A 26,469-nucleotide genomic window follows, 5' to 3' on the forward strand; every position below is an offset into this window, starting at 1 on the left:
TTACACAAAATTAAATCAGCTAGTATCTACCCCCACAATTACACATACCAAGATACACGATATTCAATCTCAGTAAAAAGGGTGCTTGATTTAAAGTTAATTTTAAAATACGTGCATTAATTTAAACTGTGTCACTTGTCATATACGCACAGAATAATTTACAGAAGCTGTGCTATTTCATGAAGTTAATTCATGATTGAGTCTAAGCTCTGAAAAGCAGGCCATGGTTTTTCCTTTAATCTGAGAATAGTAAGTAATTTTCTGCATAAAGATTTTTTCTCTCCGTCTTACTTAAATGCAACTTTTATCTAGTGACTTATTACCATCAATGTAGCTCTAATTAAACACAGACAACTAAGCTGTAGATTAGGAAACCATTAATTTACTGTATTGCAGCTCAGAGAGGTCAGTAATTCTCAGGTCTAAAATGTTCCAGCTATCACGTCCTACACTGGACCACTCAATCACTCCCAGCTTTCTTCAGAACTCATTTAACAGACTAGTAAATTCTGGTATGACTGACAAATCTTTCATATTATGGGGTCTCAGGCCACCATTAAAGGCTGGATGAGAATCATATACTAAATTGAAGCTAAGTAACTTTAACTGCACAGTTTGGTATTTACTAAGTCCTAATTCCCACAACAAAAAATACTAGAAATAACATTTAAAACTCTATTTTTCAGTGGTGCATTTCATGGGCCCATTTGCGATACTTCATTCTGTCTTGTCTGTGTTGTTTACATATATCAAAGTTCAAGGTGGATGGGTGGCAACTCTCTACCCAGGCAGGGAAATCCTCCCAGCCACCCTGCCTCAGAATAGGTGGGCAGGCCGTGAAACACACCAGTGCCTGCCTGTCCGCTCTGTCACCAGGACTGGAGGTTTCAGATCCCTATGCTGCCAGTCCAAGTTTTAGACACAAACCTTCTTGTCTTCCACTTTCAATATGCACATAAGAACAAACAGCTCATGAGCATTTATTACAAACACATGCAACCACCTGAAAGGAGGCTGTAGTAAGGTGGGGGTTGGTCTCTTCTCCCAAGTAACAAGTGGTAGGACAAGAGGAAATGGCCTCAAGTTGTGCCAGGGGAGGTTTAGGATGGATTTTCGGAAAAATTTCTTCATCAAAAGTGTTACCAAACACAGGCACAGGCTGCCCAGGGAAGTGATTGAATCATGATCCCTGGGGGTATTTAGAAGACCAGTAGATGTGGTGCTAAGGGACATGGTTTAGTGGTGGTTTTGGCAGTTAGGTTAATGGTTGTTCTCGATGGTCTTAAATGTCCCTTCTAACCTAGGTGATTCTATCTACCTCACTCACAGTCATTCACCTAGCTTCAGTGTTATCTATCTACCGGTAACCATAAAGTCAAAACTGAACCTGAATCCTGTTTTCCCTCAAATTGTTCAAATACAGCTACAAGGGAGGCGGGGGAATAACAACAGGCTGTTGTACACATTGCCTCAGTCAGAATACCGATCCTTGATAGGCTCGCTGAAGAAAACAAGAATGAAGAGAACAGGCTGGCTGAAGCTAGCGTGTTCGCAAAATGAATTCAGTTTGGCAAATGGGAAAAAAACAGCTCCCTCAAAGTAATGGTCCAAGCTCAGCGCCTCTCATATAAGTTCAAAATCTCTTCTTCCCCAGACATCACGACAACCAGCTGGAGCAAAAGATAGACAGGGCTTAGAATAGGTGAGTTTTTCTTGGCATCTCAAAAACATTATCAGCCTCATCCCATGTGTTCCTCATTCTTTTGGCAATGGGAGACCAAGCTGCCAAACATGCACAACACCAAGCTGCAATTCAAGGGTTCAGGTTTGAGGCTTGCAGAATACACAGCCAAGCACATTACCTACTCACAAGGCTAAAATCTGCCTTATCATCACACTTTGTAATGCTTAGGGATTCCCAATAGCCAAACAAGGCAGTGTTCTGGACTAATGCCATTTTGGAAGAGGGATCTAAATAGTTATTTCTCCTTTAAGATTAGAAATAATGAAAGGAAATTAGGTTCGTAATTATAGTTCATAAAACCATATGCTTCTCTTTCCAGTAAAAACTTTCAGCAACATATCTGTTTCCTGCACTGACCAGCTCACAAAGCATTCACTGGTGTCCCTTTCAGAAGGTTGCTCATTTCCACGCACAATATCTGTATGACACTTACAAGCTGCCACAAATCAGGTTCATTTTTCCAAGACACTATCATAGAATAGGTTTGGGTTGAAAGGGACCTTAAAGATCATCTAGTTCCAAACCCCCTGCCACGGGCAGGGATACTGCCCACGAGGTAAATATCTGAAAGCCGCAGGATTTTCTCATAGCTAAAATACATCACTGGGAAAGCGCTATCTTTGAAGCTACTAACTCCACACAGAAGATGCAAGATATCCACTCTTAAGATGCTTTTAGTTGCAAAAAACTCAGTAAGAACACTAGTTCAGTAAAAATCCCTGCAGTCCTCAGCCTCTTGGGGCTATCTATTTATCTATATATTTTTACAACAGCAACCAATATCACTTGCACCCAGGATGCAAAAAGCAGCTCTTAAAAAGGAATTACAGCTTTTAATTAATGGATTCTTTAGTACTGAGATCACTACCCCGCATTTATTTGATGTTTCATTCTCTTCAGAAATTAGATACTGATGAGAATCTGGGTCACAAAGGTATTTGAATCTCTGTGCAAGATGAAGGTGAATGAAGAGAATGAAGAGAGATATAAACACTTCTGAATATAAGTACAGTTAGCATCTAATGCATCTTTTAAAGAGTGTAAGCACCATCACATTTCCATTATTTTAATATGACCAAAGTGAAAGCAGCGATATGATCCCTTCATATAACCATGGTGATATGAGATAAAGACAGGAGCTATTTTTTAAATTTTCAGTATTATTATTCTTAACAGGCTTAAGAATAAATTTAAAGGGGGAGGGTGGGGTATTAAAACGAGAGCTTAGCTTATTTTTCTATATACGAAGCCAGCATGCAAAAACTAACTCACAGGTACAGGGTTCAGATGCCACATATTTTACTGGGATGTCTCTATCCCATAGCGTTTAGGGCTCCAAATGATTACTGAATATTGGCTATAGAAAGCTTCTGGAACTTGATAGTACCAGTGATGAGCCAGGATAGTACCATTGCCTCACAGGGATTTGTGATGTTCAAATATTGCATCAAATCAAATCTTGGTGAAGAAGGAGATTTAGAAGGGAGAGAGAACTATTTTAAGCTGATGTTTCCAATGAAGACATGCTTTTGTTTTACAGCTAAGTGAGACCAACAGATAGCTGCTGCAGAAAGGAGCAATCCTGCTGCTCCCTCTCTTGAGCTGTACTTGTCTGGCTCTGCAGTAAGTCTATTCAGGGAACTGAATCAACAAAACTTCTTTTACAAAAAGATGCAATCCATCTTTCTGCCAGTTTAGCTTCCTCTGAAAGAACATGGCCAAGGAGCCAGGTAGGAGGGCAGAGGAGAAAGCCCATGCCTTGCAGCAGTAACCTCCAATTAGACTGAATAAATTGTAATAGAGAAGCACTCCCTGAAGTTCCTGTCCTCAACAGACTGAGCTAGGTGGAGGGGAATTTGAGGTTGAAAACAGCAACACATTTATTTGTAATTCTGTGGATTTACATCTCATAAAGAATCATGATATGGCATGGAGCCGTTTTATAATAACAGTCACACATGAGATTTTACAAAGCACTTCAGTCATTTATGTTCAGCATTTTACTGAATCTCACACACCTAACACAATTACTTTTGAAAAGCTTGCCCTCTAGGATCACTTGCAGCCCAGTCTCAAAGTTTTAAGACTTCTTTTATACATGCAAAACCTTATTTAAATAAAAAATCAACTTCTGTTCACAGTCAATAATATAATTTCCAGGCAGAAGCATTTTTTGTCATGGCTTAGAGGAATCCATGTCAAGTAGAATAAAGACAAAGGTAGAAACCAGCATGTTGTCAAAGGATACCATGGTCCAATTTATGAATGCAACTGAACCTCTGTGAAACTGTGGCCAGCGGAAGGGACATTTATTGTACTAGCTTGATTGTAGCTATATATGAAGAGAAAGGCCATTGAATAGGTACCAGAAAAGGAGAACTGAAGAAAAAGGGAAAAGGTTTTCCTTGGCTGAACAGCAATTTGCAACTCAGGCAAAATACTCATACGCTAACATTTATTGTTTCTGAAGGCCAATTCCTAACTTCAGTTTCCCGATACCGTGAAATTACCAAATAACATTTTGAAAAGCATTTTTCTTCCAGTTATTGGCATGCTTACCCAAATGGGCTGAGGAATGTGCCTTACCATACAAGTGTCCAGATCCTCCAGACGTTCTATCTCTGTCAACTCCTCAACCGTGATAAGAGAGCGTTTAGTTGGCTTTTCTTCAGCTAACTCAATTTCCAGTGATTCCTGCTGTGGAAGTGGTTTGCCACGTCTAGTCAAATGGTCAGCCTGGAGGAAACGATAAAGACAGGAACAAATAAATCAAACTGTTCAAAAAGTCAAACCGAACCCAACCAGAAATCTTACAGAACTTAAATGATCCCTGATCCTAGAAGACCATGTATGAAAAGCAAAGCTCAGTTGTGTGTGCTAATCTTAAAATCCCTTCCATCACACATTCTGAGAAGGAAGGGAGAAAGTAAAACAGGAAAAAAAGGAAAGGAAAAAGGTAAGATAAAAAGCCATCTTATGTTTGACTTATTATGGAGCTTCCTCAGCATTTTTCCTGTCCTTATTATAATGAAAATAAAGGGGTGGAAGAGAAGTTTTGTCCTGGACCATTTGATTGTTTTTTGGTTTTTTTTTTTCAATTAAGTAACATGGACTTGTACAATTTCATTGAATATAATTTTCATAATTATTAGATGGCCAAAATGTTATAATCTGCTAGTTAAAAAACAGAACAGTTTTGCAAAATATCTCAGTTCTGTTTCACTGAAGAAATAGGTAGGGGTTACCACAAAAAAGAAAAAGAATTATCGTTGATAAATCTATGGGATACGATACAAAAGTATCAAGAGAGGAAAAACCCTAACAATAGTAAAATCCATCTTAAGATCTGCACAGCAAAAACTGCTACAAAGATCACAGAGGACGTTATATAAACCACCCTGGATTGTACTTGGAGTGGAGTGGGTTTATGTTGTCAGAAAAACGATGAAATATTTTCTAGTTCTGTTGGTAACTAAAGAGAATATTAAATAACATCTGTTAAAAGCAAGTATTTGAAGATCAGCTGGTCCAAATCAGTTAGTCACAGAAGCCTTCAAAGAGGCAGCTAGGGAGAGCTGCACTCCACTGCTTAACATCAACACGACAACCAGCGGATTGTAGTTTTGTAGCCATCAAAAAGGGTAAGGAGATGAGCAGAGTCAATTATAACTGACTTAGTCTAGTGTCTCCTCAGGAAAAACAACCAGAGAGCCCTTACAGATTTATCTTTAATCACAGTGAAATGGCTATAATAATAATTAAGGCTAATCATCACCACATTGGATAAACTCAGGTCTTGTCGAACGAGGATGGTTTTTTTCAAATTTGCCTCAAATGCTACCATGTCAACGCAACATACACAGACATTTGGAGGTGATTGAATTAGTAGTATGTGACCCTCCAATTTAAGGAGCTGGCACAGTGCATTTAATCTGTGCTGCATTGAAAACTAACTGCCAGCTCTCCTATTGCAGCTGTCAGTTGAAGATTAACACTGACAAATTAGACAGGAGTTCCTCTACCAGCATTGTTGAGAACTGTGCTCTTCAATGTTTTCATCAGTGCTACACTACCTGAAACAATCTCCAGCTAACAGACACATAGGAGAGTTAACCAGAGAAAGGGACACATGCAGGCCAAAATGGATCCCAAAGTAAACCCACTCAAATCAAACATACAGACAATCATTCCTTAGGAACCAAGAGCACTAGCAATTAGCTATGGACACAATCCTGAAAAGCAGCAAGTGTCAAGTGTCCAGAAGCCATTACTGGGAGGGAGATCTAGCAAAACCAGTCCTGAAAATGAGCTGCCACTGAAACTCTGTCAAGAGGAAGGAATTCTTCTCTCCTTGGCTATGTAAATAGGAGGAGTAAAAACATATCAGAAGAAAAACAGTTTCACTCCTACAAAAGTGTTGATTAAAACATTGGAATAGTCTGTCTGGTTCTGGGGACCATAATTTTCAAAGAGGCTTTTAAACCAGCTGGTCAAAGTGCAGAGGATTCTTACTGACGTGACTCAAAGGCAGTAGAAAATGACTTACTGTGCAAGGGCCAGGGTATGTCCCAGTTGTGCAATACCAGTGGACAGAGACAGCCCACTGCTGACGCCAGCTGAGCCTGCTCCAGGACCAACTGGAGATCATTAATGTGGCCGCTCACACAGTGAGCTAATGCTGCTACACAGCTCCTGAGACCAGAGGTTGTCCCTTTACACAATGCTGCTCTGTATCATGAAGACACACCCTCAAATAATACAGTCTTTTAACTTATTTTTAAGAAGAAGGAGGGGAGCAGGGGGGAGAGTGATTTGTTTTCTCTGTATGAGGACCTTCATAGAGAGGAAATAAAAGAAATCTAGATCTTTCCCTAATCTTGTGGGGAAAAACATCTGAATAAACTCATGACTGCAAACTTAAGTCAGAGAAATTTCAAATAGAAATTAAGAGCAATTTCAATCAGCAGAATGCCCACGCAAGCGGCTTCTGGAAAAAACCCCGAACAGTACTCGATCCTCCTTAGAGAACTGCATTAGAAATCAAAATGTTTTTCTGTAGATACACAGTTGTTTATTTTTTTCTACTCTTGATGAAGCAAGTACCTTTATAAAAAAATAACTGAGCCTCTGACAGCTCAACACCTTCGAATAACAAACAGTGTTTCCTTTCCTATGTTGCTACTCCTTTCTCTTCAAAATTGATACCTACTTTCTGAAGGAGCCTCAAGATATATTCAGTCAAAGTTTCAGCAGTCTCTCTCTAAAGAATAAAGTTGTACCTCTAATCTCACAAGTAACAAGCCCTTATCATCTCACCAGGACAAGTACTGGCACTGTTCTTAACTAACCATGCAGTGGTGCATCCTGATGGCATTTTTAGTTTTAAATCTGATAACTGTGTAGAAGATAATGAGACAAATATATAATGCAGCCTCTTCCGAGGTTGTATCCACCTTAAAGTAAAGAGGCAAGAGTCCCATGATCACATTTCAAATGATGTCAAGTGAGGCCAATAAAAACAAGAACAATTCCAAAATAGAGCTGTGCTAAGGAGAAACTGAACAAGTTAGGAACATAATGGCATTGTTATGATACCCGGCATATTCAAATATTGACCATGCAACTACTCACCAGTTTGTGATGGCAGTGGGAAAGTGCATCCAGGATTTCATCTACAACTCGGTCAGACAGGAAAGAAGCCACTGTCAGCTTTACTTCACTGTGTGAGAGTTAAAAATGAGACAGAGAAAATTTTAATTCACGCAGGAGGATTTTGCCTTTATTACATGTTCAACAGTGCGACGATTATCCACAGTGCTGTCACTTTATTTGAAATAAAACATTAGAGGGTGTCAGGATACATGACTGCAGGTTTCAGAAATAAACTCATGAATCACACAATAAACACAAGAGCCTCTGTACCATATTTATCCTGCTTCTAACATTTTTATAAGAGCTGAAATGAAAACATCTGGGTATGAGAGCTGAATAGAAACCATATGTGAAACTCACTTTGCCACTGAAGTTGAGGAAACATGAATCTCCAGAAAGGGAGTAGAACAGTGCTGCCTGTCTAACAGTACTATACTGAACAACTACAACCCACGCATTTCCTCAGCTCCTTTCTGTGTCTGTTTGCCAGCTGAAGGGCAACTGTACAATATTGCTTCTCCAGTCTTTGCCATCACAACTTTGCTGCTTCTTTTTGCTCTAGGTAACCACTTTCTGCCTCAAGAATGTCAGGTCAGCCATTCCCATTACACAGACATACGTGGAACACCAACACACCCGTACACTGAATTGAGGTTTTGCTGGTAAATTCCTATCAAAGAAATGTGTACCTTGAATTGCTCCCTCGGGCTCCCATCTTTGGTCACGATACAACAGGCTTAGGCTGTGGAGGGCAGCTGATTTGCAGCTGACAAGCACAAATGCCTCAGCTGCAGCCTGAGCCTCTGTCTCTCCTGCCTCTACAATTTCAAGGCCAACTGCTTCAACTGACACTTGCAGCAGCAAGGAACATGATTTTGTTTTAAGGTTTTTATACATGGACTGAGTTGCAGTGGATTAACAAAGCTATTTCTATGCTGGGGCTACCACTGCTGCTGCAGAAAGCCTGGGGGAAAAGGTAGGAAACTCCTTGGAAAGGCAATGCAACTCGTAGGGAGGTAGAATGGTGGCCAAGCCACGGTAGGAAGAGAATAAAAGTGAAAGGATTTTCATCAGTTACTTACATATTAATTTCAAATAATATAAAGCAGGAAGGGTGACAGTTTGGCTGCTTCACCCCACGAACAGTTGTAGCTTCTACAGGTGGAGGGGGCCCTATTATTGTCTTTGATAGGACTGAAGTAAAATGAAGAAAACTCACTCCCTGAACCATTTTAAACACTCTGAAAGCATAGTGAAAGTCTTTAATATCTTTTCCTGCCAAATTTTGCTGCACTCTGCAAAACTAATTTCTGAGTCTTACTGTTTTCCTCTTCTGCAAAGATATTAGCATCACAATGCAAAATGTCATGCTTTTCCATCAAGCAGATAGGATTCCTTAGCCCAATGATGGCAACTGCAAAGGTTTAAGTACAGGTCAAACGCACTATACTGCATAAATACATTCTCTGGTACGTATCTAATATGAGAAAACGATGCAGTAAAAGGTCAGTTAAAAGCCTTTTCCCCCCATTTTTTTTTTTAAGAGTGAACTAAGAGTTGTTTAAGGTAACTGTTTCTGCTCCAGGTTTGTGGTTTGAATATGTAAATTTCAATTTTTAAAGTATGTCTGCCTGCTGTGCACAACTCCTACACAAACAAAAAAGTTAAAAACGATTGCTACATCTACAGGGCAAGACTAAACGTAGCAACAGAGAAAGCACTGTTAACACTCACAGCAAATAAGTGCCATTTCTTTAAGTTGCCATTACTGTAATTCAGTGTTACCTGAGAACTTCAATAGGTTAAAAAAAATAATCAGTCATTACAATGTTATTTGTGTACCATAAACCAAAACTCTTACTAAATAAAACAGAAAGACATGCATTAAGGATCAACAGTCCTGGATATTCAAAATATTTGAATCTCCTGACCTACATACACCAGACTTCTAGGACAATTTCCTGCTCTTTGAATGCCTTAATATGATTTCTCATGAGTCACAAAAGCATTCCAAAAATCTTCTACTACACAAACACACATACATGCAACTGAAAATACAAATTCTATAACCAATTTTGTTAGACTAGTCTTTTAAAGTACCTAATTTTATTGAGGATATCAATTCCAGATTGCTCCAAGAGGACATTTTTCACAAAAGTGCGTGGGATGGAAATCTTCTCAGTGCTAGCCTCAATCAGGTCTTCACGGATGCCAGCTTTCTTCATAACATTTGGGCAAAGGTTTTCCGCTGCGTCCACCATAGACTCAAGGAGTGTCTGCAGCACAGTAAGCAAAAGCTAGCGTCAGGTACAGAGATGTTCATTAGCTGGAAGACTACAGCATTATTCCGGTGCATAGCACTATCACACTTTTATACTTTTAGTTTTTACAAGTTTTCTTCCTCATTTCCAATCCATTTTGCAATCCAGCTGCCATATAAAAGGCATTTCACAAAATAAAGCTAAGGATGACCAGAATACTTGTTCAGGAAATGACCCACAACAGTACTTGTTTGCCTTTTAAAGTATGAAACATTTACATCTCTGTGTGTTTAACTGTCAGAACAATAAATTAGCTTCCCTTGGGCACCCACCACTGCTGCCTCTGTGTGTGCTGCAGAAGCAGTGGATGCTCTGCTGCAGCTGCCTTCGCTCTAAACAGGGCCCTGAATCAGCAATTTTCATCAATGCTCCAGACCTGCCAATTTGTAAGAGGCATAAGTATACGAAGAAAGGAGACTCATGAGAACTTGGCATGTTGTACAGGGCTGGAATATACAAGCCAAATATTATGAAGCTTCAAGTATGATTTGCAATCGGCATACAAATCTTTAATATACGGATCTCATTTATATGCATGGAAGTCCATAGTGGACCTTTGGTACAGTCAACAATTTTTATATTTTTTTAATGACTGATCAAAACCCCAACCCAGGACAGAAGAAAACCATACACGCTCCAGAAACAGGACTGTGTTGCCACTCAACACCCTCAATTTTTTTTCTTAAAATAAGCTCTCCCCTGCTGATGGGAAAAAGCCAACTTCTTCCCTCTTAGACTTTCTCTTGGAAAAATCTTTCATATATACCTCAACGCTACAAAGTTATGTTTATGAAGCCCCTTTCAATTGCATTAGATTTATCTCCTCTCTGTGCCTGTGAGAAAAGGTAATTCTGGTCTAAATCCTATTTTATCACCTCCTGGTTGCTCTTCCAAATCCCAGCTCTAACTAGAAGGCTAAAGAGCCCTCACTACAGGTGCAGGTGAGGGCTCACAGTCCTTCACATAATCATCCATGTATGAACTTGTGTCATAAAAAGCGCAGGAAAGCTCTAATATACACACATAGGGATCAGGATGGGACACAGGAACACTACTAGCGCCCTATATCACTGTAACATCTTTCCTCTAATTCCTTTCAATGTTTGTATCCAAAAAGGTTAGGTAGGACCACAGAAAGTGTAAAACAATCAGCTGGTGATCCGGAAAACTAAATTTTAAATTCATACTTTTTATCTACATGCTGATATATACCATATAATATAATATAATATAATATAATATAATATAATATAATATGTTATATATATAAAATATAATATATATATTATATTATAAGCCTATGTTATAATATAATATTAAAACACAGATTTATTTATAAACACAACGCAGTATTTTCTGACAAGACTGGAAATCATTGTTTGTTAAAATTCTCTCCACCTTACTCCATCTCCAGTCCCAGCAACCTAGAAGATCATTCATTGACTTTACGCAATTTCCAAACACTTTTTTCTGGTTGCCATGGAAGCTAAAAACCAAAATTCCACCTACAGCACACAGAATGCTTTTTCCCCCCAACAATTACAAAAAGAACTGCACTTATATGAGTTCCCTTATCTATCTTCACAAATAATAAACTGCATATGATGTTTTGAACTGACCTAAACAACTGGAAAAAGCCCTACCCTAATCCATGTTCTCTGTTTTTCCCTCCACATAAAATACACCACAGAACTCAAAGGAAAACCTTTCAGCTTTGAGCGTAGAATTAATAAAAATGAGTGTTACAATATACAAAGAGCATTATGACTTTATAGCTTCTTGTAAGGCACTTAAACTTTAACGCTGCACAAATCAAAAGCAAATGTAAAAACTAGAATGGTTGAGTTAAAGTGCCTTTTGCTGTAAATGTGTAAAAGCACAAATGGAAGACCCATTAACTAAATCTTATGCCAGGAACTATAAGTAACATTCCAAATGGTGAAGAAGCTTGCCCCCCTGCTTCTATAAGACTCTCTAAAATCCACAGGAGTTAAGTGCATGAGCCTTGCACGAAGGGCTGACCTGACCATTCCCCTTCTAATAATAGCACAGAAGCTCCACTGGGAAGAATCCTGTGGATAAACCACATTTCTGCAGAAATTAAAAAAGTGATATAGAATCTTAACCTTAACTCATACAATGGGAAAAGGGAAGAAAATACTAAAAATTCAGCACCATTTTCCTCCTCATTAACTTTTTAATTTTGAAAAAGTAATTTGTCATATGGTATTATTATTGTTCTCCATTATGCTCCCACTGAATGAAGCATTTTCACATTAGTTCAACCTTCACTTTCAGATTCTTTGATAAGTTTAAATAAAGCAAACACAGGCAAGGTAGCTTAATCATAAACTGCAGTTGATCTGAATTGCCTCAGAACCATATTCTTAAATTCATCAGGTTCCACACTGATCCCAACAGTTGCTGAAGTTTCCCCATTTTGACTTCTTCCTGAAATGGTACTTTCACACATGCTGTGTGGATGACTCTTCCTTGTGTATTATACAGTAAGTTCTAACATAATTGAACGTAGAAGTTTGTGAGCAGGAGCTGGCTGAACACAAAGATGAAAACATTTACAGATCAATGACATCTATTTCAAGAACTGAGGTTTGACAGGCAACTTGTGAAGAGATTTCCTGTAAAGCTGCCTGTAGCAATTCTCAGGGCACTTTCAATATATACAAATTATCCAAACCAAACAGTAAAGTGGATGTTCTGCACTGGGTTCAAAAGTGATTACTGGGTAAAAAACCATCTGCAATGGAGTCTACAGAAAAGCAGCTTTCACTCCAGTGGGCTACCTTAATTAGTAAGTACTTTTCCCCAGGGCATGAGACTTTTTGGGGTGCTTGAGAGACGTCTTTATTAAGGGCCCAAGGAGAAACTGCTAAGTCTTCCTCTTGTAGAAGATAAAATAAGATGATAATATGATATGAGTATATGCTCCTTCTGCCCGCTGCGAACACTAAGGCAATTCTTTTCATTCCAACCAGACAAGTATTCAGATAATAAGGCACAAAGTTATAAGAAACTAATAATGAAAAGATAGCTTGTGTATAAATATACTGAGAAGTCAAAAAAAAAATTAGAAAAATTTGCATTTAGCAACAGAAGATTTCAGATTTAGCTAGTTCTGGATGTGAGAGATGGCCACACATTTATCCACAGACCTTGAGTTGCTCATCCACAACCCTTGTGACTTCTCCAGCCATGGATTCAAGCGTCTCTTGGATTGGATTAGAGAGTGAACCATTCGCTCCTGCCCAAGAAGCTCCACCGAGGTGATACAGATTTGGTAAGAGCTGTAAGACAGAAAGAATATCTTTGGAAAGTAGACTCATCACTACCTGTCTTCAAATCTGGAAAAATAGGAGGAAGTCTCTCTGCTAAATCCAAGTCTTTATAAATTAGAATTATTTTATCACTTTAAATACTACTTACAGATGGTCATCTGAAGAAAATACTCTTTTGTGACACACTGTTATTTCAGCTCCCCAAAAAGAAAAGCTGCATGCACGCACATAATGAACCACTCTCCTTATTACCAGTATGCTGGGAAAGGCTTACTGTTTTAGAGTTCTTGGCATCCCGCATAAGCCGTTCTGCAGATTTGACATCTTCTTGCACAGCATCCACACCACAGTTTCTTAAAGAGTTGAGATGATCTTGCACTTTAACGCATATTCTGTCAATCATCTACTTGAACAAAGGAAATATAAAAGAGAAAACATCAGAATGCTGGTCAAACACAAACAGAATTCAGTCCAGGCAGCAAATCAATAGCAGCGTGATGAGATTTGTAGTGGCAATACAACAATCTGGAAATGCATGATCAGAGCTTAGAGGTACATTAATGCTACTGAAGGAAAGCACTACATTTCATAAAGACACATCTAAATATTGGAAAAATAAATAAAACTTCATTAAAAAAAAAAAAATGCTTTGGGATATTTTCCCCACAGTTACCTCCAGGATAACCGCAAATAGCCAACAAGTTACTCAGTTCAAGTGTTGTTCTGGTTTTTGGAGCAAGTTTAACACTGAAAATGTTGTTGATATATCCAAATATGATACTGCCTGAGCTGTTAAGAAGCTCAGGCAGTAAAGCTCTGTCACTATCCATTCAACAAACACCAACACAGATTTCTCCTGTCTAAGCAAAATGCAATTGCACAGGCTTCTGAGATATTCTTTCAAAATGCAAATATTCCTAGTTGCAAGGGAACTATAAAGCAGAAGTTTCCATTAGACCTTTCACAGTGGGATAAATTGAACTTAATCTGTATCTGCAACACAATTCATTCAACATGCTGCAAATACAACGCAGGTGGTATATCTGTATCCTTACAAGACAAACCAATAAGAATTCCTGACATATAGTCAGTTTTGATTAAGATATATGGGGCAGGGAGATATAACAGTTAAAAGCCTTTATCAGCCCACTCAGCATTCATTAGAACTGGCTATTTGACATTTTGAAGCAACATCTGAGCGTATGTGTCATCATCATATAAAGTCGAGTTCTAGCATCTTATATCATTAGCAACAAGAACTGAAATAATTTCACAGCATGCTCCTTTTCTACTCCACATGACTCTTCTTCTTCAAAGGGTTTTGGGTGGTTTTTGTTGTATAAGTACAAAAAGCTAATTAATTATTAGACACTGGAAAGTCTCATTGGGATATGTGTAATTTTTTTTTCAGTCCACTCTGGGAATAATAATGCAACTCCACCATACTAACTACAGAATCTTTTCTAGTTCTCTTATAAAATTGTTTTTAAAATCCATCCTTATTTGACACGATTTAATATAGAAATGAGTAATTTTACTCTACTTTCGAAATAACAGTAAATTACATTTACTGAAACCTGACGTGCACGTGGTTGTTGGAGAAAAGAACAACTAAAACCACCAAGCTATAAAAAGTTCTAAAATTAATTCATATGGAGATTATTAACTTTGGAAAAAAAAGGTGGCATTGAACAGATAAATTACCAAAATAAAATAAAGCAATGCTGGTTTTGCAGTTTTTAGTATCAGTACATCTCCACATACCATTTCCTCTGTTAAGAGGTTAGAGTGTAATTTCAGGCTCTAGTAATAAAACACCGTCCCATTAAACTTGAATAACACGGGTAGGAAAAGGCCACTTTGAATTAAGTTTCACCAAAAAAATTTGCTGAGAACAGAGAGAAATTTCATTGATTAAGGCGAAGAGCAAAACAGATATCCCTCTCCTGTTTGCTCTACTCTCCCATTTGCATGGGAGCACAACTGGTGCAGACAAATATGGAAGTAAATTTAAAACAAGGGCCATAACAAGTTTTATTCTGCTTACAGCAGCTTGCTCCAGTGGTGTACTGGAGCTGAAGACAGCCCTGAAGGGTACTGGCAAGAAATGCACCAGAACAGAAAAATGCTTGTAGTCCTCTCAAGAGAAAGGGAAAGAAAAAAAAAAAAAAGAAAAAAAAAAAGACTGAACAACACGTGGCATTTAGGAAACCTGGTAGTGGTTGACCAAACAGAAAAGCTTCCCAGCTTCAAGCAATATTTCGGGCTGTGTTAGACAGGAAGCCTTTTCAGATGACGGGACTATAAAGAGCACAGGAAACTTCCACCTTCCTTTGCTCCCTCCCTCTAAGTAAACGGTTTTAAAGGCGTAAGGTAGATGATGAGTTACTCTCTAAGGCTTTTTGCTCCAGTGGTGTCTAAGGGCATGTTTACATGGTTGCTCAGTGCCAGGCAGAGAGACTGGACTGACTCAAGACACCAGAACTGGCACAGCCTTATCATGATGCTTGTCACACTGATGAGAGCCAGCAGAAAAGACAGACTCCTGAGCATGAATGAACTAAACTGTTCCTGATTCCAACAGTAGCTCACTCAGAAAGAGCTCAGGTGTTTCACTACATAGTACTGCTATACATAAGACTTCACTCTCACAAAAGACTTTTTTTTACGTCCAAAAAAATCATCATTAATAATTATTGTTTCTTGTTAAACAAAGTATCACCCACAAGGCACATCTTGCTTTAAGCTAGTCTGACAGAATGAGGGAGAACCCTGTCCCCAGGCAGATTTTAGACATCAAGAAGTACCAATAAAGATGAAGTTCTCACCTGCTGAGTGGTACTCGTGACAATGCCTTGCTGCAGCCGGTACGCTTGCTCTTGTAGATATTTTCTGGTCTCATGATTACGAAGCAAGTAGTTTTCTATCTAAAAAACGAAGTCAGATTAGGAAACTGATTGGACTCTTCACATTGTAATTTCCTTTCTATTTTGCTGCCATATCAGAAATGGAGACTGACAGCAAAAACTGCCCAAGTATTTGTTTGTTATCTGCAAACCCTATTCTGTGTGCCTCAATGCTTAATAATCACATTGACAAATACTCATTCACTCACAGGCTAGTGAAACATCATTAAACACTGTGCTTTTGCCAGTGTTTTCTGAATTAGTCTTCTGTTTTGAACAATTTAGTGAGCTGTGCTGACAAAGGAGTAGACCCAGGTTTGAGAAATATTTGAAGGGACGCTATCCATAAAGTGTTGTTGTATAGACCACGATGACACAAGATAGTTGATTCATTTCTTAGATGCATTAGGCCTGCTGCAAAGACACAGATTGAAATAGCAGTATGATCTAGAGAGAATATAAAATACATTAAAAGTGCCTAACCTGTACAGGAGCCTCAGTTCAAAAGTTACTTTAAGGCTAAGCAGGACATAAGCTTAGGACATGTCTTCAAAGACAAGTGATTCCCACCCACAGCTGCTAGTCACAGCCCACCACAGTTGTCATCAGCAGTAAACATCTACCATCAGCCAGCTTAATGGCACATAGACTAACCCCCTAACCTGGCTCTTATCAAACTTAGTCAAATCACTACTGTTTAAGGTTCATCAAAGATGATGGATCTGGTCTGAAAGGAAGAGAAGGAAAAGGATGGGTAGAGTGGCCAGCAGGACCTGGTGGTGGAGACTAATAGGGACTGATGGTCACCTCAAAACCTGCATCAGCAGCAAGAGCTGGAGGAGTCTGACCATGCCCCACAGCAATGCAGGGTTTATCCTGTGTACAGTTTGCCCACACTGTACGCAAAGCATTCGGCAAAGATACCAGAGCTTGGGAGGTTAGCTACTATGTCCATCTGGTGCTGGACTAGGGCCAGAAGCACTCTTCAATGGACTCGGGCTGTGGTGTGCTGAAGCTTATGGACACTTTCCAGACATCCATCAGTCAGTTCGGGTGTCCCAGGACAGGCATGAGAGCTTTGTCTGTGCAGGCAGGTGTTCCTACCCGTGTGGAATTAGCTGCATATGCAGCATTGCTCCCCAAGACTGTTACCTGTTTTGGAGTCTTGTCTTGTGTAAAGAAAGCCCGAACCACACACGTTAAAACAAACTCAGGGCCAAACAGGTTTAGAAACTTTGAAATGAATCAAAGAAAATGCTATTTGTACATAATGCCTAATTAACACACAGATTTTAAATCCCTATCGCCAGAAGCTTCATGGCATTTTTTTCAGAGACGCATCTAATCTACAATCATATTGAACAAGATGTAAGAAATAAATCCATTTCCCATGATTCAGATTGTTTAAAGCAGAATTAAGATAATTTTCATGCATCAAAGAAAAAGGCGATAACTACCAGCACTTTTCCCTGTGAGAATCACTTCACTGAAAATTTCTTTACTAATAAGGATCACAGACATCTGCTTTTTAATCAGTTATCTGTAAGAACTATTTCTAAGGTTTTTATGACCTTACGCTGGCTGAAGGGAAACTACTCATTAAAGAGATGTGAACTGTATGCTTTCTGATTGAGCAGGATGCTCATTTGGAGCTTGCAAGATTTACTATATTAAAACTCTGCTGGGAATTTCATAACTCATGCAAGTGGAACAGCTACAGATACTGTCAACACCTCTTCATCCAAAAGAACATATTGGTGCAGCTGTTTATTTAGGGCAACACAGTGTGTGAATTTTATACATACAATATAAAACACAAGCAGTAAATGCTTTTATCCTCCCCCAAATTAAAGAGCGTCCTTTGTCTTGTACAGCGTTGGCTGCAATTTTATGCCGAAATAAAGAACACATACCAATAACTACACACATGGAAATAGGCACGAGCACATATGTAAGAAACACGCCAGTTTCCAACTCTTGCTTTCATAGTTATGCATACAGCAATACAAGGTTTAGCTTGCACTTATTTAGTTATGGCTTTTTGATACTACACCATTGCATTCCTTCACCCTTCACTCCAAACATTCTTTGGAATAAAAAGCCCATCGTGGTCTTGCAGCACTTGACTACCGCATATATGTCCAAACAAATCAAACAAACAATGAATCTAGCCTAGAATTCTTACTCAGCCAAGCATGAAATCACAGCCAATTAAAATTAGTAATTTATTTTTAGTGGTTTTATTTCTGTACGTTGGTGGTATATGCAATACCTTTTGCAGTGCCTCTTCTGTTTTCTCAGGATTTGTTTTGAGTGCTTGGGAAGCATCGTTCATTGGTATAGGCATGAATCTCAAAGTATAATTCCTAAAGAAAAAGAAAAGATTTTTTTTAATAGTAAAAATTAATCTAATTACTGTATCTCATTATGAAGAATAAACTAGAAGGGAGAAATAAAATGCATCTAGCTTGTCAGTGGAAGGTACTAAGACTATGATTTTCATATTTATAAGTGATTTAACTGGAGGCATCCATGTTCCTTTTTGCTGCTAATTCTTCTTTGTCACTAGACAGAGGTGGAGATTTTGAAAAGTAAAAAAAATGCAGGTAAGTGGCCAATGCCCAGTGGCTGTCACTTAAAGGCCTATCCACCCTCTGTACCTTTGTGTATGAGGTTGGATTACTTTTTCCTATATCAAAACAGAACAGGGAGTGTCAGTGCCTCTGTCATGGCAAACATGGCAGTTCTGTCAGATTTAAGTCTAAAAGGAAATATTCAGCAACAGATAGATAGTGACTAAGAGACTGAGTTTTGAAAATTTACTATTTAGTAACTTCTTGTGTTCACAACAATTCGAAGACACTTGCTGAATTTTTAATAAGAGATTGAAAAACAATTGTAGCATCTCCACATTGCTTTACGCAAACAACTGCTCCCTGGATTTTACTTATTTGTTTGCAAAATATTTCTGTAACTTTGACCACTGTTGTGATATGAGAATAAAGATTGGATTTTGGTCTTGAGTCAAAATTGCATTTAAACTCTGAGAACATAAATTGGCTAGCATGACAGCTAAACTTAAAATGCTACATGCAGTGGTATGTCCACACACCTTCACATCTGAATAACTGAATACAAAAAGAGCAAGAAGTTCTTAAAACCTGGAAAGGAAATTATTCCTCCTATTTTCAATTAGCCTTAATTTCCCACAAACATTTCTTTCTCCTCTTTTGGCTGTCTGCAAACGTCCCACTAACCGTCTGTTCCTATTCCATCCAGAGCTACATAAATATGGTTGGAACCCTCTATTTTTGAGCACTTTAAAGTTGACAACTTCAATTGAGTAAACTCCATTGACTTCAATGGACCCATCCCTCAATAAACACTAACTCCAACAGCAGCCACCTTAACTACTGTGAACCTCCAAGGTTCTTTCACTTCCACTCCCACCAGTTGCTTAGCCACACGAAACACCACTCTCTGAAGGACAGCGGTCTTTTGAACTGCCAAACACACTCATTCCTTATTGATTCTATCATTTAAGGTAAATATGTTGGGTAATGTAAAATTTCTATATTTCCTCCCCAACGTAAACATGGTGATGTATAGCTGTCAGTGGCAGGCAGTTACTCATGTGGAGTCAGCAAGGTCCCTGTCCTTCCACAGTGTCCAACTGCCTACTGCATCACACCCAGAAAATTAACTTTTCTTTTTAGTTGTCTTGGCCTTCAAAAGAACTGTACAAACTATACAGAACCTGTTATATGTCCTTATGTAATACTAAATAGCAAACAACTGGCTGTCCACCAGTGTGAGGAAAATTTTTAAATGTCAAAGATACCAAGTTCAAAGATAGATAATAATTGCAGAACCGATTGCCTGACTGCTACCTTGCAGGTGGTGTATTTACTTAGTTAAAAAGAAACAAAGGTAGATTTCCAAGGATCTCTGCAGCTGTTTGACATTTAATACATCCCATTCATTGAAATCTATAATTGCCAGCTCTCATGCTAGTAATTATACGCAAAATTAAATTTAGTCAAAGGCTTAGTGCAGCGTCCCTCACACACACAGAGGAAGGAGGCGGCAATGAAAGGCAAGGAAATTTCATGGACACACAGTCACAGAGGCAGAACTTTAGAAGACCACTACCCTAAGAAAGGCTTTGTAACTTGGTTTCCTTCCAGACAGACAGCATCATATTGGAATGCTACTTTATTTTCATCTAAGAATTAACCAGCTCTTAGGGGCACAAAAAAATCAAGAATTTAAAGCTTGCTTTTCAACTTTGATCATCAGAGCAATATTTATCTTCACACTTCATTTTTCTCTGTTTCCTTTGAAGTCTAAAATATTCTTCCATTCTTCTTTTTAACACCCCACTTGTCTCTTGTAACAGAGTGCATTTCTCTACCAACTCAATAATCCACTAATTTCATAACACATTAACACTCTCAGCAAAATACTTATATTTAAGGATGTTAAATTTCAGACAGGTACTCATGCACTGGAAAGAGTGTCTCAAAAACCTCTTGTCTCTCCCTCTGCATACAGCACGTGCAACAACAGTGCTACATTTCATCACCTTATTTCCCTTGTAGTAACTTCTGCTCCATACATGACATACACTCTCTGCTGCAGGAAGATGATTTTACTGCCTATTTTTTAAAAACAGAAATAAGATCATCTGTTTTGCAGGCTTGGGCATGTGAATTTCATATCACTGCTAAGGGAAGAATTTGTAGCCCTCTCATAAATCCCAGTATTTCCCATCAGATTTTATAACTTGGGCTATTTCTTCAGTCAGTCCACACAGAAAAAAATATTTTTTAGATATGGGGCAACACTGCATAGTTTTATGACAGAGTGGGCTCTAGGCTTTGAAGCGCACAAGGACTTATTTTCATATTAAAATGGCATACAGAGATACAAGTCCTTGTTTAATGGCCAGGCTGAACAGGAGGCCCACGGTTCTCAAATGCTCTCCTTAACTGACACCTGTACTGGACTCTACAGAAGATCCTCTCAGCATCCCACATCAACTGGCTGGGACGCTCCTGGGGCAACTCTGCCAGCAGCCACACTTCTGGAATTCCCTTGCAGGAACAACATTTTCACACAGCTATAAACAGATGATGAAAAGCTGAGAGGAAGGGAAAAAACAATCTTCAGATTATTTCAGCCTGTTTTGAAGTCTGTTATGATCCCTCCCAATTCTCCTCTGCCTCCTCATCATACTACAAAAGCCTTGCTTGCTTCTTTTTTGTGGTTCAGTCTATGACCATTTTTCTTCAGAACAAAATCAAAACAACACACACAACACACATACCCCCAAGCATCTTCAGTATATTTCATTCCATTTTGAGCAACAATTCTTTTCTACAGAATATTGACGGCTTCATGCATTTTTTAGGAAACATATGGTGGAGGATGTTCTCAATATGTCTTTGAGATGTATTGTTTGAAGGCTAATTGTTTTCAGCCAGTATTGACAGTCCCTCTCCTGCAAGTTTAAACCTTTGTTGCTTGTGGCTTATTTTGTGATATTATCAATGGTTTTAACAGTTTTAAAATGTTAGAGGAAACATAAAATGACTTCAGCTTCCAAGTTAAATAAATGAGATGTCACCTCAGCTAAGTGCAATGTCACACAATTATCTGTAGCATTTCTTCTTTTTCTGCTTAGATGATTTGCTTTTGCCTTAGGATTTCCCCCTCCTTTCAATTTACTTATCCAAGCACTTCAGAACATAAAAGTAAAGTTGATGCTGACCAGACAATAAGCATATTTTCTTTTCTACCAGGTTTTCTCATAAATGTACATGCTATTCCCCTCTAAAAGAGAAATGTCTGCAAGTTGATAAATAACCTTTGCAAATTATTATTCACTGCTATCAATGGAATCACTTCAAGATGATTTGCTTAATTATACATCATTTATATAATTTCCCCCATCAGTGCATCTGAATTCATTTTGTATCCAAGTATATAAGCTACAACATGTTCATAAAAAAAGTAACTTTATAAACTCTAGCCTCATGATCCCTCCAAGGCTTAGGATGCTCCCCTAAATAGTTCTACAGTTTTGCAAGCCATCTTGTCTAGAAACTAGCAATTGTATGTCACCTTTACCTTCTAAAGAGAGTTTTTGCTCCTGTCTGAGGCATTTAATGACATGAAACAACTGCGACTGCATCTTAATTTAAATCTGTAATTTTTCCCTTTTTAGAAAAGTAATAATCACATATAGAGAAACGTGATGGAGATGGAGAGACATGAAAGTCATTTAGCATCTATCACTGGCAACGGCTGCAACTGTGAGTAAGCTCAGGGAAGCAAAATGACCCAGACCACAGCGATTACAATGAACTGCAGTTCCTGAGATTATCACTATTAGTTTCAACTTGGTGGGGGAAAGAAAAAAAAGTCAGACTACAAAGGCATGCTTCAGTAATTTTCTGTTATTATATACAGCTTCATTCACTGACTATAATAGAATTTCTGCATGCTATCAGCACAAAAGAATGAAGAAAAGGGAAAATATTCTCAAATTCAGCATTCTAATGCTAACAGTGGAACTCAATGGCCTTAACGCTCATAGCAGAGTAAGGATGAAAGAGCCATGGAGCCTTTTCCCATCCTTTTGAAGGATGTGAACTCATAAATTTTCCTTTAAATTAAACACCTTGATGCTTAAAATTGAGACCACTCAGCATCCTCAGATCATATTGACTGCAGTGAGAACTGCAGCTGCTCAGATAATTCAGGATCTAAGTCTTTGGCCTATTCATCAGTTCTTCAGTTGCTTGAGAACTTACTTTTCCAGTGCCACAGCTATGTCCTGGAAGCCCTGTGCAGTGATGTTGTTCTTGTCCCATATTACAGTTCTAAGAGTGGGAGGGAGAGGAAAGAAAAAAAAAAATTAAACAAGGACCACCAAATAAATTTATATCGAAACGTTGCATATTGAAATAACACAGTGCTGCATGTTCAAAATTGTACAGTGGAAGGCAACATTTTAAAAACTTGTCTTTAGTTATATGCTAAAACCTTGGAATGACAGAAGTTAGTGACAAAGATTCTATAAAATTCAGTTTCCCTTTCTTTAAAGGCGACTCTGTACTATATATTCCATCATTAACATAAAAACATAACTTTTCTAAAATACAGTTTATAGAAAGATTCAGAGATAAAATGCCAGCTTTTTCCAGGAACAGCATCAAAAATAAAGTTCAAATGTCTGCTTTGCAAGCCCACACTGAAAAACAAGAAAATTGCAGTACGTAATCAATCTGTGTTCTACACAGGCTATATGGCTGCATTGATGGAAAAGGGTATGAAAAAAATTCATGCTGATTGGTGGTCAAAATCTGCAGGCTATTGTATATTCAATCCTATACCAGCTAATCACACAGTTCCTATGATTCCATATGCAACATAACTAGCTGCCAGTATAAGCCATTAGGTTAGGTGCATAAATTGCAGCTCTTTTGAATACACAATAGTGATAAGAGTGATCAAGCCTCCCCTCCCTCCTCCCCCAATTTAGACCACTCAAGCAGACTGCCTGGCAATTTGCGAACACGTGTTCAAAGACCTCATTAGTAGTCAGAAGAGACAGTCAAGCGGATGAATGTTGCTTGTGCAACAGCACTTGTTGTAGCTGTTCTTAAAAAAAAAGACACAAAATCAAACAAAGATTTCTGCTGTTAAAGAAAAAAGATGGAAGGGTTTCACAGGTTTTGATGCCATTCTGTTGTTTCAGAATTATCCCTTTGTTTTTCAGATAGAAAGACAGAGGTAAAGAAGAGAGGAAGAGAGATTCTCCACCCATTCTGCAAAGATCCCCAGATATGCTTAAGGTCAAACCTTGGATATTTTTGTCATTTAAAAGTGTGTTTATATTTCTACCCGGATGTGATTTTATAACGTTTTAAGCAGAGCCAGTTACCATTGCATTATTCAGCTTGTAATCACACCACAGAATGTGGTGACATTGTCAACTGTGACATTCAGTGTACTGTGGAAAATTTCAGTCTGCCATCCTGAAAGTCAGCAAGGCTTTATTTCTTCAGGTACTGTGGTCATTTCAGGTTAATACATTCAATAAACCAAAGCCACCTCTCCAGTGTTTTCTTGACATTTTCAATATTCAGTTTGGGCATAGCAACACAAAGACCAGGATCCCTGTTTCTGAGCAAAATAGCCAGAACTGTTCTGGGGAATTTCTTATCCCCCAGGGAACAAATGCTTGGAGACCAAGCACAAAGTGGTCTCTTCACACAGACAGTACACTGAGGAAGGTTCATCTGGACAGTCTGACAAGAGGAGTGTGGATTAGCTTTCCTGATGATGGTGACATATTTAGAGGTCCCCATCCAGATTCATGCTGATTGAAAGTTTTACTGTTTGCTAATCGCATGCTGGATAGAAAAAAAGTGATACTCTCAAGCCAACAGTGCCAGACATGTGCTAAAAAGCAGTAAAGTTGTTGGGCAGATAAAGCTGCAGAGTTAGAGATGCCAAGGTCCATCAGCACTGTAGGCAGGGGAGGGGGGAAGGAGGGATGGTCCATGCTGCTACCCATTCTGAATTCCACATGCTCTTAGTTCTCCTACAGACTGATACTCCAGAAGACAAAGAACAATTTACTTTAGTTTCCAACCCAAGTACCAGAATTTTCTCGGCTGAGAAGGCCTCCAGTAGAAAAGACAGAGCAGAACAGCAGAGAGAAACTAAGCACTGGAACAGGGTTCCCACAGACACTGTGAAATCCCTGTTCTTGGAGATCTTCAAAACTTGCCTGCACAAGGGCCTGAGCAACCTTGGATAGCTTTAAAGTTGGCCCTGCTTTGAGAAGGATATTGGATTAGATGATATCCAGAGCTCTATAGCAAGGTGGGTTTGGTTTTTTTTCCTATGATTCTAGGAAATTTAGAGCTTTCCTATTCCAATTTCTTATTCTTTTCTGTTTAAATTTAGAAAATGTAATTTTCTCAAGTTTCGGTTATGGAAATGTTTTTGCAGAGACAATTTGCTTCTCTTGTTTGTTTTGTGGTTTGTTTGTTGTTGTTTTTTTTAAAAAAACAAGAATCTTTCCAAATGGAGACACTATAAAGCTGTACCTAGAAGGGCTCTGAAGAGAAACAGCTTGAAAATAAGCAAACAACTTCAGTATTATTAAGCCATTCTATCTTTTACTGCAAATACGTTTCCCTTACCTGAGCTTGGTGTTTATCTGTAGGGCTTTTGCCAGCATCTTTGCTCCCATATCTCCCATGGCATTTCCACTAATATCTACTTTTGTTAGAGAAGTATTGCTGCCCAAGGCATTAATAATGATGGTGACCTCAGTCTTCAGCTTGGAATCTGCGAGGGACAATGACTGCAGAGGCTGTGGAGCACAGAAAAGGCACTGATAACAGCAACTGGTAATGCACTTATTCTTCAAACATCAACTAAAAGAAGTTAAAAGTTCTCCAAACTCTTGGAGACACCAGTAAGCATTGAAGAGTTATTTCTGCATTTGCTGCAGATCACACAATAAATTGAGAGTCAACAACCTACAGCACAGGTGTCAAACACATACATACACACCGATAAAAGTTGCAACATCCCGAAAACCCCACATTTTTTAAGTGACAGCGCCTCCAGTTTCCTGTGTTCTATTAAGTACAGAATACAGTGGGAACCTGAAAAGAGGCAAAGTAGCAGCAACCAGCTTCGCAAGACCACCTCTGGTGTTCACTGAGTTTTGCTTAACCAGGGTGCTTGCCTCTCAGTGAAAAATAACAATATCTAGCACTCCCCTCCTTTCCCTCAGACCGGGAGCTTTATCCAAGGGCAAATTAGGATCTGAGACATTGTTACAACAAAACCAATTCTCTTAAACTGTTTCATTATTGTTACTTCAAAGTTAGGAGTGATTCTGTCTATCTGTTACTTCAACTAAGGGCATGGACACTTGAGAGGAAAGAGAGAAAACTGTATCAGGTCTGAAATTAAAAACTATAACAATAGTTTCTGCTAAAATGAGTAAGATAATGGGTACTATTCCCAGTGGTGGTCTGACACCTGTGACTGCAGTGTCTTTACGTAACTTTTTTTTAATATACGCTACGTTAAGCTAAAACGACTTCATTGGGCTTCTGCAAGTCACACTTAAGAAAACTTCCTTTAAAAATACTTGCCTTCCTTTAAAAATGCATGCCTCCATTCTCAGTTTCCGAAAACTTCACGGCAAGAGCAAGAACTACAATCTATCGATCACCATGCCTTGCAGAGGTACTATCGCTGCTAAAATTGTAATTTGCCTTTCCTGATATGAGTACTCCACAAAACATTTTTCTTGCTTAAGCATGAGTTCATACAGAATGTCATTATACATTCCCTTTGGCATGCATTGGAGGGTGAATTTTAGGAGCCTAAAATCTCCAAATTGCCATTATGGGAAAATCAACATCTCATACAGATGAACTGTGGCGTCTACAATAGATGTCTAAAGGTTAGATTCATATAAATGAACCAAGTGAACTGGGCACACCTTCCAG

General features: G+C 38.6%; 1 protein-coding gene across 1 annotated transcript in view; it reads right to left on the bottom strand.

Annotated features, from left to right (window-relative positions):
• The window catches only part of LRRC16A (leucine rich repeat containing 16A), a 184,020-nt gene that overhangs the window by 37,471 nt on the left and 120,080 nt on the right, over nucleotides 1-26,469 (bottom strand). The window contains exons 21-29 of the mRNA XM_014938618.1: nucleotides 25,141-25,313; nucleotides 22,738-22,806; nucleotides 18,192-18,285; nucleotides 15,842-15,940; nucleotides 13,288-13,416; nucleotides 12,891-13,022; nucleotides 9,497-9,672; nucleotides 7,376-7,463; nucleotides 4,331-4,480 (exon numbers count right to left, since the gene is read on the bottom strand). Coding sequence (XP_014794104.1) covers nucleotides 4,331-4,480; nucleotides 7,376-7,463; nucleotides 9,497-9,672; nucleotides 12,891-13,022; nucleotides 13,288-13,416; nucleotides 15,842-15,940; nucleotides 18,192-18,285; nucleotides 22,738-22,806; nucleotides 25,141-25,313 — 1,110 coding nt within the window. The remainder of the gene's footprint in view (nucleotides 1-4,330; nucleotides 4,481-7,375; nucleotides 7,464-9,496; nucleotides 9,673-12,890; nucleotides 13,023-13,287; nucleotides 13,417-15,841; nucleotides 15,941-18,191; nucleotides 18,286-22,737; nucleotides 22,807-25,140; nucleotides 25,314-26,469) is intronic.

The sequence above is a fragment of the Calidris pugnax genome, unplaced genomic scaffold (assembly GCF_001431845.1).
Source record: "Calidris pugnax isolate Ruff unplaced genomic scaffold, ASM143184v1 scaffold13, whole genome shotgun sequence".
Lineage (NCBI taxonomy): Eukaryota > Metazoa > Chordata > Aves > Charadriiformes > Scolopacidae > Calidris > Calidris pugnax.